Source organism: Peromyscus californicus, unplaced genomic scaffold (assembly GCF_007827085.1).
Source record: "Peromyscus californicus insignis strain IS unplaced genomic scaffold, ASM782708v3 Scaffold_21__1_contigs__length_65335640, whole genome shotgun sequence".
Classification (NCBI taxonomy): Eukaryota; Metazoa; Chordata; class Mammalia; order Rodentia; family Cricetidae; genus Peromyscus; species Peromyscus californicus.
Window position 1 is genome coordinate 19,879,538 of NW_026294514.1, and position 26,733 is coordinate 19,906,270.

The 26,733-nt window shown below is 40.4% G+C and overlaps 1 protein-coding gene across 8 annotated transcripts in view; it reads left to right on the top strand.

Moving 5' to 3' along the window:
* The first annotated feature begins 797 nt into the window (after positions 1–797).
* The window catches only part of Unc80 (unc-80 homolog, NALCN channel complex subunit), a 181,372-nt gene continuing 155,436 nt past the window's right edge, over positions 798–26,733 (top strand). For 5 of the 8 annotated variants that reach the window (XM_052749731.1, XM_052749732.1, XM_052749733.1 and 2 more), the window contains exons 1-7: positions 799–1,174; positions 2,123–2,171; positions 4,748–4,904; positions 5,918–6,219; positions 15,304–15,427; positions 17,808–17,887; positions 20,120–20,259. In XM_052749731.1, coding sequence (XP_052605691.1) covers positions 1,083–1,174; positions 2,123–2,171; positions 4,748–4,904; positions 5,918–6,219; positions 15,304–15,427; positions 17,808–17,887; positions 20,120–20,259 — 944 coding nt within the window. In that variant the 5' untranslated portion in view covers positions 799–1,082. Of the gene's footprint in view, positions 1,175–2,122; positions 2,172–4,747; positions 4,905–5,917; positions 6,220–15,303; positions 15,428–17,807; positions 17,888–20,119; positions 20,260–26,733 lie in introns of all 8 variants that reach the window. The other 3 variants (XM_052749736.1, XM_052749735.1, XM_052749737.1) reach the window with 2 other exon arrangements.

The following is a 26,733-nucleotide window of genomic DNA, read 5'->3' on the forward strand; positions in this document are numbered from 1 at the left end:
GCTGGTTTTATAGTCAGCTAGTGTCACCCCACCTCACCTCACCCTCCCCACTTGTCTCAGTGTTAGATAATACTTGTTAAAGGAACACAGCTATAAATTATGGAGGCATTTGATACACGGAAGAAAAAAATGGCAGCTATCACCGGCGTCAAGAAGACCACCAAATTGCATTTATCGGCCTGTTAATAAACCATGCTTCTCCACGTGATTCAAACGTTTGCCTCTTAACTTGCAGCTAGATGAAGCCTCCTACCCTGGTGAGTTTGTTCCAACCCTGCTTTGGTAAATCAAGCCAGGCTGACTTATTCGCGCTACCAGTGTGAAACCAATTCCCACATAGGAAAACTTCTCAGTTTCCTCTCACCTGCCAAGCCTGCCTCCTGCCCTGATTTCATTTTCTAGTGATTCCCCCCTTGCGTGCTTCCTGCTAAACCCCCCGAGATGGACTGCTGACCTCTTTGCCAAGAGGTGCGAATGATGCCACCGAGTTACTGACTGCTCTGCGGCTCTCCAAAGCTCCTCCTCCTCCCCAGAGGTCGACAGTCCTTGGGACGCAGAGGTTGGGAAGCAGGACGAGGGAGACACTCGTGGGGTGCACTCCGAGAGGAGCCAGCAGAAGAACCCTGGGTGCCGAAGAGGCCGCGCGGGGGACCGGCGTGCCCGTGCCATGCGGAGCGTGGACTCCGGCGGCCACCCCGCAGCAGCTGCAGCCCCGGCCCCCGGCTCTGCTCCGCGGCTGGGCCGCCCGGCGGCGGCGCGGGCCGCTGTCCACAGTGGGAGGTGCTGAAAGCAGGGCGCGGGGGCGGCGGGCCGGCCGGCTGCTCCGGGCGCCCCCCTCCGCGGCGCGCCGCTCCTCCGGCCCTCCCCTCCTCCATCAGCCATGTTCCGCGCGCGGGGAGGGCTGGGGGAAGAAGGGGCGAGAGCCGGGGGCCGGCGGCGGCGAGGAGAGCCGCCTCTGCCTCGGGGAAGGAGGGGATGAGAGCTGGGGGGAGCAGCGCGACGAGGAGGAGGCGGCGGCGGCGGCGGCGGCCGGCGAGGAGCCCGCGCTGGGTTCTGCGGTAGGACTCCCCGGAGCCACCATCATGGTGAAGAGGAAGAGCTCCGAGGGCCAGGAGCAGGACGGCGGCCGCGGCATCCCGCTGCCCATCCAGACCTTCCTGTGGCGGCAAACCAGGTGAGGGGCGCCGGGCTGGGGGCGCTCGCGGGGGGTCGCCGGGTCGTCGCCACCGCAACCACCACCACCACCACCGTGCCACCGCCACCGCCACCGAGGCCGCGCCGCAGCCTGCAGCTGGCAACGTCCCTGGGGGTGGAAAGCGAGCCCTCTGCACCCACTTAAAAAGCACGCATTAAAAAAAGAAAAAGAAAAGATAAAAAAAAAATCTCACTGAAGTTTGACAACAAGCAGATTGGCAGTTCTCGAATAAATAGCTACGTTATCGAGGGGGGTGAGAGGGCAGAGAGAGCCTGGGCAGAGGGGGCGGGGAGCTAGGAAGGTAATTGGGACTGGTTCCGCTCTCCTCCAGTTCCCCCTCCGTCTCTTGCTGTAATCCCTGCCTGGTGACCTGTTGTTTTCTAGTGTGTTTGACAGAGCTGCTGTTGCCCACTTGTTAACCATATTTGCTCGGATTCCGCCAGCGTCGTCTTCATGATGAAGCCCCTGAGCAGGATGATTTTTTTTGACAGATTTATCTCACCTGGCCGGACCTGACACCCGTGCCATACACAGTAAAGGGCTCTCTTGTTATTTTTTTGAGAATGAGTACATATGAAAGAAAATAGATGCTGGGAATTATGACCCATATCTGGGCTCATTTTTTTCAGTTTTTAAGATAACTGCACGCGTGGGGAATGCACCACTTCTGACCATTGACGGTTCAGAGTCCGACTCAAAAATGAGAGCGGTATGGAAAATTGTAAAGAGCCACGTCTTTTTTCATGTAATTAACGTGTAAAAGCAAATGTCGTCAGCTGTCCAACAGCTGCTCATTAAGAAGCTATAAGGAAACATGAAATTTGAGTTTCGTAGCGCCATGCCCTGTTTATTGAAAATATAATATAAAAATGCTTTAAAAAATAGTTTTGCTCATGTTTATAACAAAAACCTTTACTAATTTTTCAGTGCATTTTTGAGGCCTAAGCTGGGGAAGCAATATGAAGCCTCTTGTGTGGTATGTGATTCTCACCATTTAATGATTATTTCCATATTCTGTGTGATAATTTAAGCCAAGGAAAGACGGAATCATATTAAAATCCCCAAGTTAATTCAATTGACAAATATTAGTGAGCATTTACCACGTACCAGGCACAGTTCTACTGTTGAGGTAGGGTGAAAACATAAACAAAACATAGTGTCTACATCCTAGCATGAGGCAGAAAACCCACAGATGAATATATGCATAAAATACATAATAAGATAGATGGTGATAAGCACCATGGAGAAAAGTAACAATGCGTATTAGAAAAACTATGGTAGGGGTTTTATTTTATAGGCAGTGGGTGGATACGGCTTAATTACTAATGTGATGCTTGGGCAGACACAAGGGCTGAAGGAAGTAATCCCATCTTGAGAGGAGAGCTGAGTGAACTACAAAGGATCTAGCATCGAGTGGAAGTAAGCTAGAGGAATGAGAAGGATTGAGGGAGCAGCAGAAGAGAAGACAGAGAGAGTAGAATTAGGCCTAGGGGAGCCTTTTAGGGAATATTAAAAAGTCAAATCATTAATCAACAAAACAGACTATTTATGGGCTGGTTATTCATACAAGGAATGGCTGTGGAGTACATAAATAACTTAAGCATCAATTTTATACTTTTACGTCTTGCACACCTTCTACGGGTCTGAAAGCGAACGGCCTAAAGTCATCATGAAAATAGTGCTATTAATATTTGTAAAGAATGAAGTGGACTTGTCCCGAGGTTCTAAAGGAATCCCATAGACTTATAAGACACGAAATCATGATGCGAAAGTGAAATGGATCTTAAGAGGTCGACAAATGGATTTAGACCGTGTGTAGTATAAAGGGACAGTAGGAAGCTGTACATCCCCATGCTGCCAAATGTATGTGTAAATGGCCGTATGGATGATCTTCCATGTGGAAGGACTTCTGGTGTGTAAGATCCACAAATTATGGTGCAAGTCAAACACACATGTGCACACACATGCACACACGTGTACACACACATACGCATACACAAACACAGGCACAGGCACATGGAGGCTTGGCTTTATTGGATTATCACAAAGATACTTTCAAACTTGCCTTCCTTGTCAATATGAGTGGAATTTCTTGTATCTGAATCATTATAACAACTTGACACTTTAAATCTTCAAGCCCTTCCTTTAGCTTAAAATAACCACCATTATTCTCTGTTTTTGGTAAAGATATGTCTGATGTTTCCAAAGTGCTCACAAAATATCAAATTGTTAGGTTTCATGCGTAGATAAGTGGGCAAGTGGGGAATGATGTAAATCAATGTCAATGTAAGACACATCTTCAGAGTTTCATGTAACCAGAAGTTTCTCTGGTCCCACCAAGCCCCCGCAGTCCCCGTAGCCCACTTATAAAATATCACTCAGAAGCTTATATTAACTATAACTGCTTGGCCATTAGCTCAGGCTTATTACTGACTAGCTCTTACACTTAAATTAATTGGTAACTCTTACTTTTGTTACAACCCTCTATATGGCAATTGCACAAATATATTGACCATTTAGGGCACTTAAGCATGACACATGTTCAAAGAAGTTAAATCTGCATTAACTTTGTTCCAATAGATGGTTGGTACCTTATACAGGCATTCTCTACCCTTAACAAAGAAACCAAAACAAAGGAAAACTTGTGTAGGTCAAACTTGTTTATTGTAATTTTGTTTACTCTTTGAACACCTATTTGGCAATGCTAGATAACTTGATAAAACACAAGGCAAAAGATGGCTCATTTGACTGTTGTCAAATGGGCATGAAACCTCTTCTCCCTTTCTGATTTAGTTAAGGAATCCCTTTGTTGTATTCTTGCTTTGAAGATTAAATAAGTCAGTGACTCCAAATCAGATTTCTTGAAACAACCTTGTATTTCGTTTAACACCTGTTGAGCACACTGACATAAATTCTGTTCTTTAAGACACTTTCATGAAACACATCTCATTTTGCACTAGAGCTGTGACAGCCACTGTGGATACTCAGCAACATTTTTATAAAATTTTATAGATAAAATATAATATATAATCTTAACAGCAAATGGGTTGCTATGTGAAGAAGCTTATTTTAACAGAAATAAAAATGCAGAACACATGCCAGGCAGTGGTGGCGCATTCCTTTAATCCTAGCACTTGGGAGGCAGGCGAATCTCTGTGAGTTCGAGGCCAGCCTGGTCTACATACAGAGTAAGTTCCAGGACAGCCAGGGATACACAGAGAAAACCTGTCTTGAAAACCAAAACAGCAGCAGCAGCAGCAACAACAAAACCAAAATAAAACAGAAACAAAAACATAAGCAAAATATCAAAAGCCCAGATCATTTCAGACCATATCCATATACTTTGGATCCAAAGCCTACAAAGTGGCAGTTAACAATGACCTATGGCCGAATGACTGCAGGTCAGTGTTCCCTGGGCCAGAATAGGAGTGACCCGCCCCCTAAAAAGACAAGGCTCTGTGATTATCTTGTAGGATGTGTAGTGTGTTAGCGTTAATTTTGAATCGTCTCCAATTCTGTATTTTGTGTGCTCCCTGCGTCTGAACTCTGCAGTCCTTTGAACGAGTGCTGGTAGAAAACAAGCTGCATGGCCTCTCCCCGGCCCTCTCCGAAGCCATCCAGAGCATTTCCAGATGGGAGCTGGTGCAGGCCGCCCTCCCTCATGTTCTCCACTGCACTGCCACCCTGCTGTCAAACAGGAACAAGCTAGGTGGGTGCTGCCGCATTGTTGACTTATACTGTCCTTTATGTGCAACGTATACAAGAACATGGGCTAAACAGTTGCTACCATCCCAGGCACTTGGCATGCGTTATCTTGTGTAATTATCGTAGAATTTCCTTCCTATCAGTACCACCATCGTTGGCCATTTTGCAAAGGGGACCAGGCTTCCTTGTTTTTAACTTTGTGTCTGTGAATGGACTCCCCACGTAAATGTTAAAATAACATCAGGTCGGTAAAGATTCTGACCCAGTCTGCAATTTATCATGTATCCTTCCAATGTCTAATGCAACTGTGTTCATGAACTTGGCATATTCTCCTATGGCAGTGGTTCTCAACCTTCCTAATGCAACCCTTTGCTAGAGTTTCTCATGTTATGGTGACCCACAACCATACAGTTATTTACATTGATACTTCATAACTGTAATTTTGATACTGTTATTGATTGTAATGCAAATATTTTTGGAGATGGGTTTGCCAAGATGGTTGGGTCTTGACCCACAGGTTGAGAATCACTATCCTAAAGCGTTTCCTCAGCTTCATTGTATTATTTTACAAATTGGTTTTCTCTTCTAGTAATGTGTCCTAGCCATTTCTCCTATGTTAGAGTACCCACCTTTCATCTATTTCTCCCCCTTTGTTTGTGTCTCTGCTTTGATGTTACAGGGACCTTTCCAGGTCAGATCTAAAATAGAGTAGTTTTTTATCTTCACTGTCTGTTCTTGTCTTCATGATAAGACAGGCCTGTTTGGGAAACCATTTAGGAATCTGCCTGATGAAATACAGTAGCATGCTGTTCTGCAGAAATCCTAGCCTGTAAGAAAGAGCCCCAAGTGGCAATGAGCCGTATAAATACGGGTTGCTTGAAGTTTGGAGGTTGCTAGTGTCTCCTGGGAAATGGAGTTAAAGAGAAAAGATGAGACATTCCTCCCGACCAAAGGGTGTTATCCGTGATTCCGGTCAGAGAATTTACCTTCACTGGGCTGTGTGGTTGTCCCATGCAGGCCACCAGGATAAGCTGGGTGTTGCCGAGACAAAGCTTCTTCATACCCTGCACTGGATGCTTCTAGAGGCCCCACAGGACTGCAACAGCGATCAGTTTGGGGGTACGGACCGAGGCTCCAGCTGGGGTGGTGGCAGCAGTGCTTTCATCCACCAAATCGAGAACCAGGGTTCTCCAGGGCAGCCCTGCCGAAGCAGCTCCAATGATGAGGAGGAGAACAACAGAAGGAAGAGCTTCCAGAACTCCATGGCTACGGTGGAGCTCTTTGTGTTTCTATTTGCTCCTCTTGTACACAGGATAAAGGTAAGGAGGAAGCGAATGTTAGGTGTGGGGTGGGATGGAAGTGAGGGAGAGTGGCCTTCAAAGAATGCTTCCATATTTGTTTGACCATGTCTTTGCATGACCTTGCAAAGGCATGGGAACTTTTAGTGCTCTTGCTGTTTGCTCTGCATACCTCTTCATCCTCTCTTCCTTACATGGCCCTTTCAAATTCCATTCCAATGTCATCAATTCCATGAAGTTTTTCTTTGGACCTTCTCCATGTAGATACAGTTGTCAGCTTCTCTCAATTTCCATAGCCCTTTGCAGCTACCTGTATTATAAATACAAGATCTGGAGCAGAAGCTTCAATTTGTATGTGTCAAGATCTTTTGGCAGTAATATAAAGCAATTGAATTTTTATTTTAAAATATCTTAAATGCATAAAATAGGAAACACAGGGTTGTATATTATAGTGAGTATGGTAACTTTCTAGATGTACGAGCCTAGTTATATCAATTTGTCTCATATCTCATTTGCATAAAATCATGGAAGCCTCCAACACTGTTAAACATATGTGAGGACATGCATATTCTATTCCATTTCAGTACCAAAATAAGAGATAACAAACTATTCATATGCTTAGCTGTTCTTCAGTATTATAACCCTAATGAATAGCTATGCCAGTCAGCATTGAATATACGAAGGTGTATGGGACCATTAACCATTAACAATTACTATGAAGGAGAGGACTAGTATCCACTTCAGTTTTCTTTTATAAAAAAGCATTATTCATTAAACACACTAAATGTTTTAATGCTGTTCCATCAAATTGCTTTAAAAGCTTTAACTTTCAACTACTAAGAGTCTTTTATAAGAGTCACTGAAAGGAAAGCATTTATTTGAGTCAATCCATTTGCTCACGGGACCTGTAGGTTCTGGCCCCTGCTCACCTCTTCAGCCTCATTTCTTTTCATGTCCAGGCTCATCCTCAAACTCCATAAACCCATTCTTATGTTCAGGTCTTTGAACTATTTTTCTTCTCTGCTTGAAACATTTACTCCTGCCCTCTACCTTCACAGTCTCATGTGGCCATGTATTTCTTGTCAATTTAGGCACTGTCTAATGTCAACACATAGGAAAGTTCATTCACTACTTTTCACCACTGGTATTCACCCTGTGTTTTTCCTTAGTAACATTCACTACCAGGAATTATCATCGGTGTCTGAGAACATCTTTAATGCCCATTACTGTCACTTGAACGGATTCTAAATGAAGGGATGCTGCTTTCCTATGTCACAACTAAGTTTTATCAAGTATAAGTTGGACATAAGAACAAATTTGAGAGCATTCTGAGGATTAAACCAGTTATAGTATTCAACCTAAAACATAGGAAGACATTAAAAAGGCATTTTGTTTGAGCATCAGTATTTTATTGCTACTAATATTCTGTACTATGGGAGGAGAAGTACTAAGTTCCCTTTCAGTAGATATGATAGAGTTGGAATGCTCCCTGGAAGCCCTCCAAATTTTAGAAGTAGCTTGGCAATGGAGGACTTACTAAGGAGTCAGTATGTAAGGACACTGTTAGTGACCAAAACATTGCAAATAATTGTTATTAGCTATATTGCTAGAATAATTATTATATTATCATTTTCATTGCTGCTTTGTTCTAGACACTATAAAAATATAATTATTGAATCAATAAATACGCCTTCAAAGCTTCTCTGCTTGAGAGTAATGTAGGGTTTTTTCTAAGTCACTGAGGATATAAGATCTATAGATTAGTATTTCTTGGCTTTGACACTATCAGCATTTGGGACCCAATAATCCTTTGTTGGATACTACCCCATGAATTGTAAAATATTTAATGCTATCTTGATCATCTACCTGCTAGGTGTTGGTCACATTCTCTCCTCCCTAAGTTGTGACAGCCACAGATAACTCCAGAGGTCACCAAATGTCCCCAGTTCTATGGGTGGTAGAGAACTGGACCTGACTGAGAACAGTACCCTAGACTTTCCATTTGCTTATTAATCATAGGACTGTGTTAAGGTCTATTTTCCTCCCCCTGGCCTTTCTGCCCCTTACCAGTACTATTCCTACCCTTTGCTCTTCAAACCCCAACCCAAACCAAGACCAAAAGTTGTCTCTTCATTCGCTGTCTGAGAGGTCTGCATGTTGCTGGAGAATACACACAGCCATCCCAGGGAGGCTCCTACAAAGCCATAGTCTCCTGACTTCATGGGCTGCCCACTTAGCATCAAGTCCCCTCTCAACACTTACACAGACACATGCTTCTTCACCTAGGGTGACAGGGATGTCAAAGTTTAGATAGGCACAAGGCTTTCATGCTCTCCCCTCCCCTTCAGCCTCCAGCCTCAGTGCTTGCTTCTATTCCATATCTGACAGCTTTCACTTGCATTACTTGAAATTTTTCCATCCACCCACAGGGGTGTTTGTGTCTTTGCTTCCATTTTCCCAGATGTGAAGCTGACGTTCAAAGCTGGATATCCAAGCAGTCAAGAGCCGAACAAAAATTCCAGCCCAATGTCATCAGATTTCCCAAGTCTTCCCAAACTTTTGTGCTGGAGCAGTTTTCCAATCAGGTCATAAATAACTAACGTTGGACTTAATCTTGTTTTGCAGTCTCCATTGCGTTAAACCTCAGCCATGTTTGAAATTGACACTGTGACTTCCTGTTGTAAGGTTCTCTTGCCCGGATGGCACCAGCAGCTGCTGTTTTTCTTGCATCCCTGGTTACAGCTGGCACAACTTTCCTTGAGGACCCCCTCCCAGGGGCATGAGGCATCTGTGGTCTATAAGCTGAGGTCTCCTAATTCTGCCTCTTTAAGCCAGATTCCTTCGTGCTTTAAGGTTAATTTCAATTTAGCGATCCAAGTAGAGAAACCATGGGCATTTTTGTTTTCTCTGGACTGACCCTATGGTCTGTTTTTCACATCATTTACTTTTTGAATTACTTTTGCTTTCTCCCTCACTCCTGACAGATCCCCGGAATCACTGAGTACTACTGACTCTACCTTGCAAATATTTCTCAAATTTAATCACATCTTCTTCATGCCTATTGATAGCCTTAACCTGACCTAAGCCTTTAGCATCTGTGACTTGAGCCTCTTACTTTCTGACTGGATTTGGTTTTCTGGTTTCTCTCTCATAAAATCCATTGTCAACACCAAAGTGGTTGATATAAAGTGTAGATCTGACTATGTTGAACATACATAAAATGATTTGTTGGTTTGTGTTCATGCTGAGTGTCAAAGTCCTGGTCTGGAATCCTGGACCCTCTGTGATGTGAATTCCTCTCTATGAGCTGTAGATGCTTAGCCATTTATTTCAAGGCCTTTCTTTTGAAGGTCCTGCTGCCTGGAATATTAGGATTAGGATTACATCATCTACCCCTTTGCCTAGAAAACATCTGTTAGAATTTTACTCCAAATTTATATTTGCTCATCTCTATCTCAATAATATTGTAGGGACATGTTTATTGTTGTAATTAACTTGTTCATTGTAATCTTTTTCTATGTCTTTCTCATACTAGTTTGTGAATGGTTAGAAGGTAGAAATTATCGTTGCATCTGTGGAAGCTAACACAGTATCTGTGTTTGGAAGATAATATTTATTGAATGAATTAATTCATAAATTAGAAGTCATCTAAGTTACTCATTTTAAGGACATATTCATTACCTATTTTTCTATGTTTTTAATTTATAGTTCACTCCAATATTTCACCTAAGTGACTCATCTGAATATTCTGTCAAATATATCATTAATTTTATACTCAATGTAATCAGTGAAAACAAAATAACATTTGTTAAAGTACAGAGTCTCATATTGGCACTTATTCTGTGAAGGAATATTTCTTGGGTGCCTACTATATATGAGGCACTATTTAAAGTCTTAGAGAAACAGCAGGAGATAAAGCAAAGTGCAAGGCGGCAAATGGATTTGAACAAAATCCATGTGCGAAGTATACAATTTCGTTTAAATGCTAGTTGCTCAGTGAAATCTGCTCAGTGACCAGTAAATACAATTTCTCAGCACTAACATAGGAATGAGACCTGATAGAAGCACCCAAAAGACAGAGAGACAGATTCTGCCCATGTTTTCATCTGCTTTCTTCTCAGGAATCCTTAAGTCTTGTTTCTCAACTATTTAAATGATTTTTTTTTTTTTTTTTTTGGTTTTTCGAGACAGGGTTTCTCTGTGTAGCTTTGCGCCTTTCCTGGGACTCACGTGGTAGCCCAGGCTGGCCTCGAACTCACAGAGATCCGCCTGGCTCTGCCTCCCGAGTGCTGGGATTAAAGGCGTGCGCCACCACCGCCCGGCTTAAATGATTTTTAAAAAAAGTGTTCTCCAGGGACCAAGTTGTACATCACATACATAGAGCACCACTGAAGGAAAATAATTAGGGTGGCAGGGCCTACGCAATCTGACAACTTAAGAATACTTTGAAAATAACACGCTAACATAAGAGGAAGCCATAGGTACAGCAGGTGTTAAAAAATGAAGTATGAACAAGGCATTCCACCACAGAGAATAGATTTGCAAAAGCCAGCTCATGCATCAGGGATGAGTCCTGGTCCCACTGCTAGGGGCCCCACAAAAGACCAAGCTACACAACTGTCTCCCAGAAGCAGAGGGCCTAGGTCAGTCCCATATAGGTTCTCTAGCTGTCATCCTTGTTCAGCCTTGATGGAAGGGAGAGGAACAATTTGATGCCATGCTTTGTGGATTCCCAAGGGAGACCTTACCCCATTGGAATAGAGACGGAAGAAGAATGAATGAGGGGGTAGCAGGGAAGTAGGGGAAGGGAACTGGAGGAGAGGAGGGAGGGGAAACTGTGGTTGGTATGTAAAATAAAACAAAGAAAAAAATGAAGAGTGACCGAATTGAGATGCTATTGCCTGGAGAAAGTAGAAATATGTCCGCTTAACCAATGAGGACACATTGATGGTCAGGAGGGAGGCCTCAGAGAAAGCCTAGCTTGTCTTTAGAAATGTCCCCTTTTATTCAGTTGGAGACATAACAAATACAAACAAATGATTGCAGTAACTATCAGTGAGTGTCAAGTATCACACTGATACACTGGATGTTAAAGACCAGAATTTTAGTAAAAGACTTGAGTATTTCCTGATGTCATTTTCACTGAAATTTTTAAGTTGCTTCCTCCCCACTCCGCTGTCCCCTCATCCTCTCCCCTTCTTCCTCCTCCTCATTATCATTCTTATTACTGTTATTATTTGGGGGTTTTCAGACTCATAATGTAGACTAAACTGGTCTTGATTTCCTAGGCAACCAATCATGACCTTGAACTTCTGATTCTCCTGCCTCCACCTCTTGACCTGGTAGGATTGCAGGTGTGTGCCATCATGCTTAGCTTCTGCTACAATTTTGTTTATGTTGAGATTATATATGAGAAACACGGAAATGAAACAGGTTGAATTTGTAACTAAGAAATCATTAAAACCAGGTCAACTGAGGTTTGGCTCCCTTTATCTAATGGTGATTCTCTGAATGCCAGGTACTGTGTCTGCCATCCATTTTAAGGCCTCTAGACCTCTTTAGCTGCCTTCTTAATTTTTTACGGTTTAATGTCAAGTGGTATCTCAGCCTTATCAGGCCATGCTTTCAAAATCCCATCACTGACTCCATCTCATTCTGTTCATCTTTATCAAATCCCAGGCTCATTCCTTCCTCATAAACTACTACCAGTCAATTAGCAAATTCTGTAACTGTATCTCCAAAATGCATCCAGAATTGTAATTTTGCTCTCTGCTAGCATTCCAATCTAATCACTTTTCATATAAGTGATAACATTAGCCTGACAGATTGTCGCTTATTTCAAATTTCCCTTTCTCAAACTATTCTCAATGACTTGATTTAAGTTATCAAGCATATATTCTCTGCTACTCAAAATCTGGTGCTTCCTTTCTTCCCAGTCCTGCTGAAGTCTGTGTTCTATCAGGTAACTTTCTCTCACACTCAACAACTTTCCTGATCTTCGTGTATTTTTTCCACTCTCTTTACTCTAGATATACAGTTCATTGTTTGATTCTTGACCCACTAGGCAAACTTAGGAACTATGACTGCTGGTGCCTCTCATGGAATAACTTTCTTCGTGACACCTATGTGGAAACACCGTCCTGTCACTTAGGTCTTTACTCAGAAGTCACCTCTCCTGCGCGCCCTGGACTGCCTGTTTTAAGAAGCTAGCCTGCTATATCACTCTACCTACTTTACTCCTGTGCGCTATGAGCAAGGGCTTCTGTACTCTTTATTCCCTGATATAGACAGGAACCTAGAATAGCATCAGGTTCATAGCACATAATGTACAAATATTTGAATTAAATGTGGAATGAATTTCAAGAAGTACTTTGTAAACTATTGTCATACTTCTACGGGGAACCCAAGAGGCTTTTCCTTTGTGGGCCCCTGTGTGGTTCTCTTACTAATGGATCCAGGATTCTGCTGTGTAAGAGTTTTTTTGTTTTCTTTTTTTTGTCTTTTTTTTTTTTCCTGAGGAGATGTAACACACTATTCTACTCATCACAGAAGGGAGCCAGGGACAGACCAAAGTCCAACTTGGTGAACCAATGAGCTTTCATTGGGGTTCCTGGCAGGAGTGTGGACGAGGGGTTACTTATAGGCACAGGGGTGCCTCTAAGACAGCTTCATCACCAATATGAGTGATAACTCAGAAAGGCTGCACATCTGACTCTCTCTGCTCAATTTTCAAAAAATGGACACGTCTGAGAATCCGCTCAGCTTCTCTGAATTAGAGTCCCCTCCCCCAGCTGCCATTTACTGCTTCTACCAAGGTGGAGAGGAGCCTTTGGAGAATCTTGCACTTTTCACTCTCCCAAACATGCTATGTCTTTTTTTTTTTTTTTTTGGTTTTTCGAGACAGGGTTTCTCTGTGTAGCTTTGCGCCTTTCCTGGGACTCACTTGGTAGCCCAGGCTGGCCTCGAACTCACAGAGATCCGCCTGCCTCTGCCTCCCAAGTGCTGGGATTAAAAGCATGCACCACCACCGTCCGGCCTTTTTTTTATTTATGGTTTTTCGAGACAGGGTTTCTCTGTGTAGCTTTGTGCATTTCCTGGAACTCACTCTGTAGCCCAGGCTGGCCTCGAACTCCCAGAGATCTGCCTGCCTCTGCCTCCCAAGTGCTGGGATTAAAAGCATGCACCACCACCGCCCGGCATGCTATGTCTTTTTTACCTCCAGAATCTCATGAGCGTCTCCTCTCTCCTAGTTGGCACGTTTCACTTCAAAGGAATCTGTGTATAACAGACCTCAACCCAGTCTTTAGCTTTATGGAAGAGCCAGTGTGTTGGTTAGGTTTAAATGTCAACTTTCTACAATCTAAAGGCACTTAAGGGAAAAAAAAGACTCAACTGGGGAACTGTCTGGATCAAGTTGACTTTGGGCATGTCTGTGGGAGAATTGTCAATGATGGAAGAAGACCCAGCCTATGGTGATCAGTATCATTTTCCAGTGAGGGCATCCTGAACTATGTAAAACAGGAGGAAGCAAGCAAGCAAGGGTGTGTTTATCCTCTTTGCTCTTGACTGTGGAAGTGATGTGACTAGCTACTTCTAGTTCCTTCCTTGACTTTCTGTCAGTAATGGACAAGTAACCTTTTCCTCTCCTGGGTTGCTTTTGGTTGGGTTATTTGTTACATAACACAACAGAAATGAAACACGGATACCCCAAGTCTAACAATGTGAATTTATCTGGGGATTTTAAAAGGGATTTGTTTATTTTATGTGCATGCACCTGAGTGTATGTATGTGCACCATATAGGTGTAGTGCCCTTGGAAACCAAGACAGGGTGTCCCATCTCCCGGAACCATGTTTTCAGGCTGGTTGTGAGCTGCCTGGGAAGGGTGCTGAAAACTAGACTCTGGTCCTCTAAAAGAGCAGCAAGTGCTTTCCCAGTCATCTCTCCAGCCCTTCATCTGGGAATTTTGCCAGCGCCCTTTAGTTGAAGGTTTCTTATGATCCAGTGAACTTACTCTCCATTTGCTAAATTGCTTTTCTTCTTCCAGCTTTAGGAATCTCCTAGCTCAGTGCTAGGCTATTGCTACAGAAGAGAGTCCTTGGGGGAACCTTCGAAAAATCTCACAGGGCTTCTAATTTAATGGGTCTGAGTATGAGAGCAAGATGAGACTCGGGCCTCCCCTGTTCTTTAAAATTTCCCAAAGTGGCTGCAATAACATAAGCTAGACTTTCAAAATCGTGTCCCAAGTGAATTCCTGAGTCTCAGATGTGTTTACTAATCTGTGTTCATTTTCCCTGCTTCCGTGTTCACTTTTTGGATGAGCTGAAATGTTTAAGATGTGATCTTATGACAAGTTTGAACGCTATAATTTGAGGTTGTATTTTCAAATACTTAAGCCTGTCAATACGATGCAATAATGACATGTAGAATGTGTTTCTGGAAGGAGCTTTGAATTACAAATAAACTGTACGGGCATGGGTTGTAAAAAAAACAGCCAAATTTAACACATATTTATTGAGTATCTTTGTGCACACAATTCCCCATCTGTGTGAAGTGCTGTGGTGATACTGGGAGATGCAGGAAAGGGGAATTCTTCAATTAGCCCTTGCTGTGAAGAATTAGGATTGTCAAGAGAACATTATGATATCAGTCACCATAAAGAATCAAAACATATTTACCCAATTCCATGAAACAAAGAAAGGGAGAAGCATTGGAGACTGGGAGGCAAAGTATCCAGGCTCTGAGGATATTGCCTCCTGAGGGAAAAATAAGGACAATTACATAATCAAGAGGAATGGCACTTTAACCAAGCATGAAGAGATCTGCCAAGACTATGAAAATAAACAGATCTCTCTCACTGTGAACAAAACAATGATTTATGCATCCCATGCTTTTTTCCAAAGCTACATTTAATTAATTTCTCATTTTCCATAAAGCAGGTCACTGTGATTTCCATCCTGACTGTAGTATTAACAGGATCATTGGTTTGCCTAGAAACACTCATCTGAGTGTTTGCCAGGGCAAGTCCCTCTGAAAATGGTCTGTGGAACTTGACGAATTCCCTGATACAAACCAATTACTGAACGTACATCTTCTCTGTCCCTAGGAATCTGACCTCACCTTCCGACTGGCCAGTGGGCTGGTTATATGGCAGCCTATGTGGGAGCACAGACAACCAGAAGTCTCTGGCTTTACTGCCCTGGTGAAACCCATCAGGAGCATCATTACAGGTTCGTGACTCCAGGGCTCAGGCAGGTTCCCTCACAGTTGGTATTGTGGTAGGATGGTTTTCCTTTAAGATGATAATAAAAAGTAAATCCCTCTGGAAAGCTGTCTGGGTGACCTAGGTATGAGGCATATTCACATGGGACACATATGTTTTGGAGTAATCATCTAACTATACTGTGCTTCTGTTTCCACATCTGGGACATGGGAAATAAAGTATTAATATTGCTTGTAGAATTGGTGTGAGGAATAAATTACATATATATATATATATATATATATATACATATGTATATATATATAGTCAGAAGAATACCTGTCATATAGTAAAAGATCATTATTATTATAGTTATTATTGAATCATGGTTATGATAGATGAAGTAGAGGGTCCTTGGAGATCTCTTCATAGCATTTTATTGCTATCAAAGTATTTTACTTAAGGAACTGGAATTGTGTGGTGAGCTAGTCCTATGGTTGAATTGATTTGTGGAAGTAGCCCAGCATGATAAATTTATAAGTGTACAATAGGCTCATATTTCACTGTAAGTACATCTCTTGCTGTATGTGCATGCCATGTATACAGCTCAACTATACAACTTAACTCCAGAATGTGTATTTCTATTCATGTAAAATAGAGGTGCTACAGCACCTTATCTGGCTTCTTGATAAATGTAAGTGAGAAAGTGCATAAAGTACTTGTTTGGGAGTAAATGCTTAATAAATTCTGTCCTTCTATTCTCAGTCCTACTTTTAGTGTCAATAATAAATAAATTAGATAGAAAATCTATAGAAACATGTATGCTATAATCGCATGTATACACATCTGTGGAGATGGCTTCCTTAGTTTGTACATTTTAGAGGCAGACAGTGGAGGATTGTATATGTAAAGGGGTTCTATAAAGTGGAAGAAAACTACAAGCAAATTCTTCCATTCTTTTCCTCTATAATCAAACACAACTTTCCAAGTGTTTGATATATTAAAGAGTCATTGCAGCCGTCGAGTTCCTTATTAGTCATGTGTTTGAAAAGATTACTATTGTGACAAATAGAGTCATTCAAAGGAAATTGATTTTTTCATATAGTAAAAAGTACTTGAGTCTCACTATATATATGTACATATATATATAATTAACTTTTGAAAGATAGATTCAAGAGTGATATCGCAGTTTTAAATATCAAGGAACTAAATAAGTAAAGGTGTTATAGCTGTAAATCTGCTTCAGATTCTATGTATAGAATAAGGTTAATTAATCTGGATTCAAACAACTGGAGACAGAATATAGGATGAGTGCAAGATTATTTTTAAAAAGCTAAAAGTAATAGAAATAAGGCTGAGAGTAAAATATGCATAGGTATAAAAAAAGGTTAGTTAAGTGTGTGTCATACCTTCATGATATGTTAAGGAAATATAATTTTTTTAAGTTTTGCTGTAGTTCTCCTATGCACATGGGATCACCCCTTCAAAGTTAGATGTCTGACCCCCGAAGCTTACACTGGAGCCTTGTATGTGCTTAGCAAGTTCTCTACCACTGATTTATAACTCCAGCCCCATCTCTCTCATTTTGATTCATACATAGAAGGTCATTTAACACATTTTTAAAAACGTCTAAGAAACTTTGACCCTCCAGGACAGCCCCATGGACTGTTTACCTCCCTCTCCTTTGGTTTCTGGAAAACACAGAGGGCTGGTTTCTTTCTCCTGTACCTGATACCTGGGACTTGAAATGGTGCCCAGTATCTGAAGGGAATTTGGATGTGACCTGGATGGCATGGCTAGGGAGAGCAATTCCACAAGGAGACCTTCACAGTAACTTGGATTTTCACTACCCAGCCAAGGCAGACACTGCTACCACAGCCACCCAGCTACCTAATCCTAAAGTACAGATGTAGTCTAATTGAATCTTACTACAGGACCAGTCTAACCTGGTAACCGAAATATGAATGTGAAGTCACAAAGACTAGCTTGGAATCTTCCCACAAATGTCAAGTTAAACTTCCCATTGCCTGAGTTTTTCATCAATAAATTGGTATGATTATACAGCAATAGAATAAGGTGAAGAAAAAGATTCAATTAGTTTACAGGACTTGGTATGCAATAAAGGTGGGATAAACAGCCTATACCTGTTTTATTTTTATTATTACCAACTTCTAAACTTCATCCCCGTAAGACTGAATAAAGACATAAACATATACATTGAAAACTGAGAGATGCTTGTTTTTATTGACTGTTTGGTTTCAGTTACATGACACATGATTCAGTGTTTTCTTTCAAGGTGATGATGTTACATGAAACTGTTCTTATTTGGAAATGACGTGAACCTATGAGATAAAAATGAACTTGTGATCTTATATAATTGGTGATGGGTCTTTATATCATCTTTGTAGCCAAGAGAAGCTCTCCTGTCAACAGTCAAAAGAGTCAGACCTGTGAGTCACCAAATCAAGACACAAAACAGCAAGGCGAGGTCAGTTTGTGATCACATAATAAGAGGGGAAGGAGGGACTCTCTGAGCAACACGTCGTAAGGGATCAGACATGAGTTTGAGATTCATACTCTCTACTCAAAACCCTCTCTTCCATCCTGGACATGCAGCTTTGCTCAGGCTGAGGTCTTCTGTCAATCATGTATAAAAATTAATATTAAGCATCTTCCAATAGTATAGAGGTGTTGGGACAAAACAGTATGAGTATTGTATCTCAACCATTATGAAGTAGGTTTTATTTTATCTCGATGGTTAACATGGAACAATAAGTGTTTGTTGTCATTCATCTCACTTTCAAAAAGTGTTGTTTGATCTCTCTTCACTTTCCATTCAACCGGTGCAAAGTAAAACCTGATGTCTTCCATTAAAATTTGGTTCTCTTTCTAATTGACATATTGTTCCCAGGAAGAGCATTATCTTCCAAGCTAAACTCTAAGCTGGAGGCTCCAGTGTGTTGATAGGTCTACCATACTCTGAGCAATTGCTTACACTGGGATTTATAAACCTTATTTTTTTCCACATTTAATGTCTTTGTAATGGAGTGTGCTTGATGGTCATTGGTTGCTCACAGTCTCAATGCCTGGTGGGTATCTTGACAAGGCAATCATTCTTGTGCAACCGGAGATTGGTCATGGGCAGTATCAACATTTGCAGCATCAGGGTCAGTGACTGAGAAGAATGTCAGAGGAAGAATGGACAGCCTTAAGAAACAATGCTTTTATGAACTAATAGCCCCACAAAGGGGAAATTATTCCTTGGAAAACTTCAAATATCAACTCCAAGTTGACTATTCCAAAATGAAGAAATCACTTCTCTCCTTCCACACATACACAAAATGAATACTTAACCCAGATTATACCTAGATAAACCTAAAATAACTTACAAACTAATATATGATTTAAGCTTTTCGTTGATAAGAAGCACAAGTCTTAAGTGTTGTATTTTTCTTAGTGGTATATAACATATGGAGTGTCTGTAAGTGATGGCACATTAAATATAAGATTGTGTGGAGCTTGGTTTACTCTGCTTGGATCTTCTGTTATGATTTCTTGCAGTGCCTGGTGCTTCTCACTGTGTTGCTCATGCGTGCTGGTTATTTCCTTCAACCATTTATATAATGAAAATATAATATCGTGATTGCAGACTTGACCTTCCTAATTGGACTTTGTATCTATAAAGCCTTTCTGGCTTAAACAAATATGCAACTTAATAATGTCTGACTAGCCTTCCTAATGAACCCTTTATTCATTAACTAGCTTCCTTGAAGCTACTGCATGCAAGGTGTTACCCTTTTGTCATGGCTCCTCCTCCTTAGAAGCCTGAAGCCCAGATTCCCCTTTGATGATCAGTACTCCCATCACCTGACACCATGCTTCTTGATTGACTCTCTCTGTGGTCACACCTTCAGCTAACTGTCATACCACCAGCATACAGCTCATGCTCACTTAGCCTGAGTCTCTGCTCAGCCTACTTCTTCTAACACAAATGCTCTTTTCCCTCCTATTACCAGTCTAAATTGTATCCTTTTGATAAACAACCAGGATGCATGTTTATAATCCCAGCTGCTCAGAACACTCAGGCAGGAGGATTGCAGCTGACCGGCTATGGTAGATATCCAAGGGTTTGTGTGCTTAAGAAGTTAATCTATGATACCTACAGAAAACACTTCCCATGACCTGAGCAGAAGTGCATTTGTCAGCTAAATGGAATTAAAATAAGTTACTCAATAAAATGAATTGTTGAGTGCACGCTTGCAGATAAAGGTCCCCGAAGCCAATAGAAAAGTGTGTTATACTCCTTTTCTCATGAACGGTGGGAAAACTTTCATCCTCAGGTTCTGACTTGAGTCTGATGACTTCCTGCTATGCTGGCACGAGCTGAGCCTCACACTCCTGTTCTGTCCTCCTTGGTGCTAGCATGTCTATGCTGAGTTGCAGGGTTCGTAACTCTCCTGCAGATGTTGGACATAGAGGGGATCAATGAAGAGCAAGTTAAACAAAACCTATAAAATACTTAAGCCTCACGCGTGGAATGACACCGGTGCTGTCTGTTTCCATTGCCTTTTAGACAAAGGCAAATCTCTAGGTCTATGATCTCCTTTGCTCTGCAAAGAAACGCTTTAATATATATGATTCTGTATGGGCGAAGGAGGTAATTCTGGAGGATATTACTGAAGCAGAGAATGGAACTAATCTACTGTCTCACCTCCAAAAGGGACTTCAGGGGGTCGGCGAAGCACTGCAGCCTGATTCCACGTCACCCAAGGCCACCATCTCAGGCTGCCACCAGGGAAACTCCTTTGACGGAAGCCTATCCTCCCAAACTTCCCAGGAAAGAGGCCCATCGCATTCAAGGTACTTGACTGGAAGACTAGCTGAAACATGTCCCAACTACTGAGAGTTAGACTGCATCCTAGCTGCTTTTACAGTCTTCATTTTTTAAAACATGAATGTGTGTTCTGTGTGTGTGTGTGTGCCGTTTTAGCCAAGATATAAATTGCTTTTTACAACCCCAGCAATGAATGTCCCTCATTTTAACAAATCAGGCTGGAAGTAGGAAGACATGTCAGATTTAGTGAGATGCCTGAGTTAAATATCCAAGTGCAGAAATCCCAGTGATATTCTAAGAAGATTACATTGCAGTTACGATTAAGGATCTGCTTTAGTGGGTAAGGACACTTTGCATCAGTAAATCCCTGTATTGAAATGGGTGTTGCTAAAACACTTTGAAATTATCAAGTCTACTCTTTAAACATTCCACCTCCTTCCTGTTATTTTGTGAACATAACAAAGGGATTTGCTTGCAATTAACCTTGTACAAGGACCAACCTAGTCTACCTCTTCCTACTCCCTGAAGGGATTGTGGATACCTAGATTCACAAAGTATGCCCCTTCACCGAGTGAGCCATGGACTATAGGACGATCTCGATATTTCTACTTTCCAGTGAAATTATTGTTTGGGTGATAGTACTTTAAAATGAAGTTTTAAATATAACTTTATGAAGATATAATTTCTGTGTCATAAAATCAACCTGTTAAAGTTAATATTTTAATCATTCCTTGGTATATTTACAAAGTTGTATAATTGTCACCAAAATCCAGTTAGGTCCTTTGTAAACATGGAATGGGTTAGTTTATGGTATCATGCATCTGCCTTCTTTAATTTAATAATGTTTTTTAGTTTTTTTTAAATCTACATCATTGCACACATCAGTGTTTCATTCCTTTTTATTGCTGAATATTATTAGCTTGGACAAATCAATCAGCTTTCTTTACTCATCACTGGGTGGATAGTTCGTTGCCATGTTTTATATATTATGAATAACACTACTGTGACCCTTCACTTAAATCTTTTATGGACATAGGTCCTCATTCCACTGGTGGATATCCATGAGTAGAATTGCTGATTTGTGTAGCAAATTTATGCCTAATATAAAAAGAACTAAATTTTTTTCCAAATATGCTGGCACTATTTTATACTCCCCCGGCAATATATGGGCCTTTGTATCCTCAGGAACATTTTTATTGTTTTTCTCTTTTTATTATAGTCATCCTAGTGGGTGTGAAATGGGACCTGACTGTGGCTTTCATTTACTTTTCCCTGATGACTAAGGATGCTAAGTATGCTTTCATATGCTTATGAGCTATTCAGAGGTACTCTTTTATCAAAGGGCTATTCAAACTTTTCCCACATTTAATGGGGGTGTCTAAGTGTTCACTTTTAAGAATCTTCAGCATATTCTGCATACAAATCTCTTATTAGAGAAAAATGATTCACAGGTATCTCCTTCTAATATCTGACTCACCTTTTCATTTGATGGTTTTAAATAATTTATCTCTACCTAGCCCTAAACCTGGTTATTTAAGTATATTGTTTTTGAAATTTTTCATAGGCTTATTGAAAAGATAAAGCCCTGTAGAAAAAATTAGAATCTTTGTATGTGTAGGCTTAGTACATATGCATTTATTTATTGGTTTCTATTTTAGTAGGTGGAACAACCATGGTCCCAGATATCTTACTTAACAAATTTGAAGGTGCAGCTCAGTTAAGGTCTACGTTCATACTCCAGCTCTTAGGAACAGCAAGCCAAAATACCAATCCAAATTCATTCCAATCCATTTACAGTCTACCTTCTCAATGCCTTTCACATCCTTTCTCACAGTCATTTAATTCAAATCTTTACCATTTTCCTATTTAGATTTCTGCAGCTGCTTCTAGTGGTTATCTCTACATTCAGCATACATACAGTATCTTTTTATTCGCTACGTGTGTCCTGTTACTATACTATTTCCAACTGCCCATGGGCTAAAGAGACAAATGATATGTAACCACAAGTGTGGTAAAAAACAGGCAGAAGATACCTGCCTTGTCCATGGCTACTGAAAGGGAAGAAATGGGATGAGCTGACTCATAGCAGTTCTAATGCTGAGCTCCAAGTGGTGGAGGCCCTTTGACTAGAATGCAGCCCACTCTTAGCCACGGCAATTGACTTCTCCTTCTAAGCTATTGGTTCTATCTTCTAAGCCAACTTTCTTTTTCCCAGAAAGGTAGCCTATGTTCACAGCTTATTTCCTGCAATTACCACTTGGGGGAGGGGGCTAGAGAGCCTATTTTCCATTTTTAATGTCTCTGGAAGTATTTTTGTTGATATAATGTTTATTTTTATAGGTTCATTGTGAATTTTATTAGGATCCAGTGGATAGACAAAATCCACATTTCCATATCCCATCTCTATCTTAGACTTCCATGCTCATAATTTTCTTATAAGTCATTATATATGCACACAAAAAAGATAATTATATAATGATAATGTTCATAAGGATAATAGACTATGAAACTGTATAATAGATAATGTAAAATTATGTAGTGGATACCATAAAATTACATAACAGATAATAGTATAAAGATAATAATAGACTATTATATACACAAATATGCAAATATATGTAAATAAATATATATTTATAAATACTAATATATACCTATATTATAAATATATACATACGTATTTGCATCATACTGTCAAGGTTTGTAGAGGGTCTTTGTCAGATTCAAGAGTATTCTGAAATACAACTTTAGATTATTTTGAAGTCTTAACAAGTAACTCTATAGTTTCACCCTTGACTTGATTTTTAGGCTGTGTTTTTTTAACAATTCTCTGGATTTTATGTTTGCAGTCATCCATTTCTTAATTTTAGCATCATTTATTCTCTGTAAAAGCTGGGAAATTTCAATATTATTATATCTCATATAATAATTCTTTAATAATTCATTTTAAATTCTTATCTCTTCTCTTCTGGTTTACTATAACCAGCAAACAGAAACCAGGAGGTGTCTTTTAGACCTTATCTGGACATCTCTTTCATTCTGTCACCTAGTTTGTTGGGCACATTTGTGTAACGTCCACACCAGTGCACACTTAGTCCTGCCTCTACATAGCAAACATTTTCAGCCCCCAACCCCAGCAGCATCCTTTGGCTCCACCAGCAGCTTCCTCAAAGTTCAGAAGTTGTATTTACAAATTTTAGAAAATTTACACTAAAAAAAATAAAATCACATTCCTCATTTCTTTTTATAGGTTCTACCTGTTCCAGGGTTCTACAGCCATTCCCCGAGCTTAAGGTTTTTATTTTGTTACCAAAATATCTTTTGAATTAGCCTCAGTTCCTCAGCATCAGGGTCTCTCTTTAAGGCTACACATGGCGTGGAAACCGGCTTTACTCAAAACAAATTATACAAGAGGGAGAACACCAATATAGAACTTCAGTGTTTTTATAGTACACTCTGAAACTCACAGATTGTCGCTTCTATTATATACTGTGCGTTACAACATCCAACCTATGGTAGAGTATGGGATTATCCTAAACTAGGATGTAAGGACCAGGAGACAGGGAGCACTGGGAACTCCCTTTAGAGGCCAGCTACAACAAACAATATTGATGATAGTGTCGCTATCATTTCACATACTGGAAATTTTTATTATTACTTTTTCAGTTGTTGAATATGCCTCTTCTACCAGTTCTGAATTAAATTATAAAATGTTTAATTTGATTTAATATAAGAAGTAATCTCTTACATCGCTTACTTCAAATGCTTAGCTTATACCAGATAGTTTTAAAAAGTCATAAAAAAAAAACCAGTATGAATATAAAATCTCGAGGCTGTAAAATATCTATATTTTATTTCTTGCAGAGTTTTCTTGACCATTGCAAATATTTAGAGATTATAAATATAAGCAGAAAATGAAGTTCTTTTCTCTGAAAAATCAAACTGTACTGATTCTAATCTGATTATGTACAAAAAACAGCTAACTAAAATGTCCCATATTCTTATTTATGAAAGGATGTTGTTTTGTTTTCTGACATTACTGAACTGGAGCCATCCGCCTATCATCTATCTGCCTACCTATGTGTAATCTGCCACCTATCTGCATTTCTTGATGTAAATACATAAACACACTCTCCCATAGCACAATACACCCACATTATGTGAATTAGACATGAATCAGTGGCACTTTGAAAAAAAAATGAATTGTCTTCTCTCTGCCTAGCTACAGTGGCTGGTTACCATGGAAATTATGCACAAGTCAGACTGCTTAGCAAATGCTAGTGTTAATGTATCTCCATTGGAGGAGTTCTTGTGTTTATCGGGCTTGAAGAAAGAGCCTTAATAATGAAGCCATGCAAATATCCTAGCAACGAAAGCTGTCTACCTAGATCAAGCAAATCCAGATCACTGTGGCCTGTGCCTTGACCTTAAATGAACTCAACATCACTCTTCCTTGCACACTGCTTTCAGCAGACAAGTAGCTAGTTTTAAAATTGATGTAAGATTACATCTTTAATTACCATATGCATAGATATAATTTATGCTTCATTAAATACTGCAGAGGGTCAAGAGTGATTCCCATATTTCTCTGCCATCACCAATATTACTTCCAGAATAATCACTTGCTTTCAGTACTCATTAATAATAACTTGGTTTCCCAAAACTGTAGTTGGTTGGGAGTAGATTAAAGCAGTATTACCTTTGTGAAGACCTTTTCTCATCATCATTGTTTATTGTGTACACATAACTTAGTGAAATGCTATTTAAATATATTAGAAATATTTAAATATGTTTATTAAATTATAAATTTAATAAACATATCTAATAAATTATACATTAACTTATAAATATTTATAAATTATATGATAATTATAAATAAATTAATATTTAAAATAATGAGAAATAAGACATATTCCTCCATTAGGTAAATAAATGCCATTAACTTCTCTGTAACTGAGCCTCTCTTCATTATTTCCATATATATCATTTAGAAGAAAAATTATATTCATATTCAGTCATGAAATTTTCTTTTTTTCCTACCCTCTCATGTTTTAATTTAGTGAAAATGGCTTTTAGCTTCCATTGGCCAGTTAATTACATATGATAATGCTGTCCTAGATGAAATACTTTATCAATTTTACTTTTTAATGACCTCCAACCAGTAGAGTTCACACGTCAAATTAAATAATACAGTGACTGAAAGAAAAACTAAAGGTATTCGAGGTTCTAATTATTTGCTGCTGAATCCATTGTTAGTTCACTGTTACTATTTTCAGGGGGTCTTGGGTGAGGGGTGGTCATTTTAGGGGTACCAGTGAGTAAGTTCCATGGGATGGGAAAAGAATCGTACTTCCAGGAAAAAAGACCTGCTCAGACCAGACAGTGAGGTGACAGTTGGAGGGATAGAAGCCACTGGAGAGTATGTGAGGCAGGGGATGTGAAATCCTAACTGCTTGAGAGTGAAAGCAGCGGATGAGAGTCCTGGGTTGGAAGCAGCAGTTACAGATAGACTCTGAGGGTAGTGGATGCAGTGAAAGGAATTTACAGATTGACTACGGAGCAGAGAAACAACAGCCAAAGAGAGGAAAAAGAATTCAAGGACTTTATTAGAACCAACAAACAATTCCCATCAAGGGAATGGGAGAGGCCCCAGAGGTGTGGGTCCACCCCAGGTCTCTAGGTTGGACATTTTATAGGTTTCTGGGGACCCACTTCCTCCAGACTTCTTCCTGGTTGGTCCTGTGGGGCTTCCCCTTTCAGGACTATTTGTTACAACAGCAATCTCTTGGGGTTGGGGCCAACTTGGGGGCAAGAAACAGTCCTTCTTAAAGGGTCATACCTGTTTCCAAAATCAGCCTAAGTTCTCACTACCCTTCTTCAGTTTCAAATAGTTTCCTCCATATCAAACAACTGAAATACAAAACTGTGATTACCCTATTTGGGGACATGTTTTATGGCCACAACCTTATTTATATCCTTGGAGTCTTGCTGTTCTGCAGCCCATCATCCAATCACTGAACTGACAAGTTCTTTTGGAAGAAGAATGAAGGAGGAGGAGGAAGAAGAAAAAGAAGAAGGAGGAGGAGAAGGAAGAGAAGAAGAAGAGGAGGAGGAGAAGAAAAAGAAGGGGGAGGAGGAAGAGGAAGAAGGAGGAGGAGGAGGTGGTGGTGGTGCTGCTGCTGATGATGATATAGATGTTAATGCCTAGAGGACTTAACTGAACAGTTAGTTAGTCTTTAGTTTCGGTTGAATAAACTCACTGTGAGAGAAAGACATAAATTTAGTCATCAGGTGTCCTGGACATGAAGTTGTCAACATAGCATCCCAATTATGGTGTTTCAGTTTAGCAGTTGTTTTGAATATCGGTCTAGAGGGGCAGAAATCATTCTTTAAATGTTTCTCTAGGGTATTTGTTCTTCAAATTTATTAAGGGCATTTAAGAAATACCTGAGGATACTGTTTAGGACAAAACGTCTCGGGCCTGACTCTTGGAAATTCCA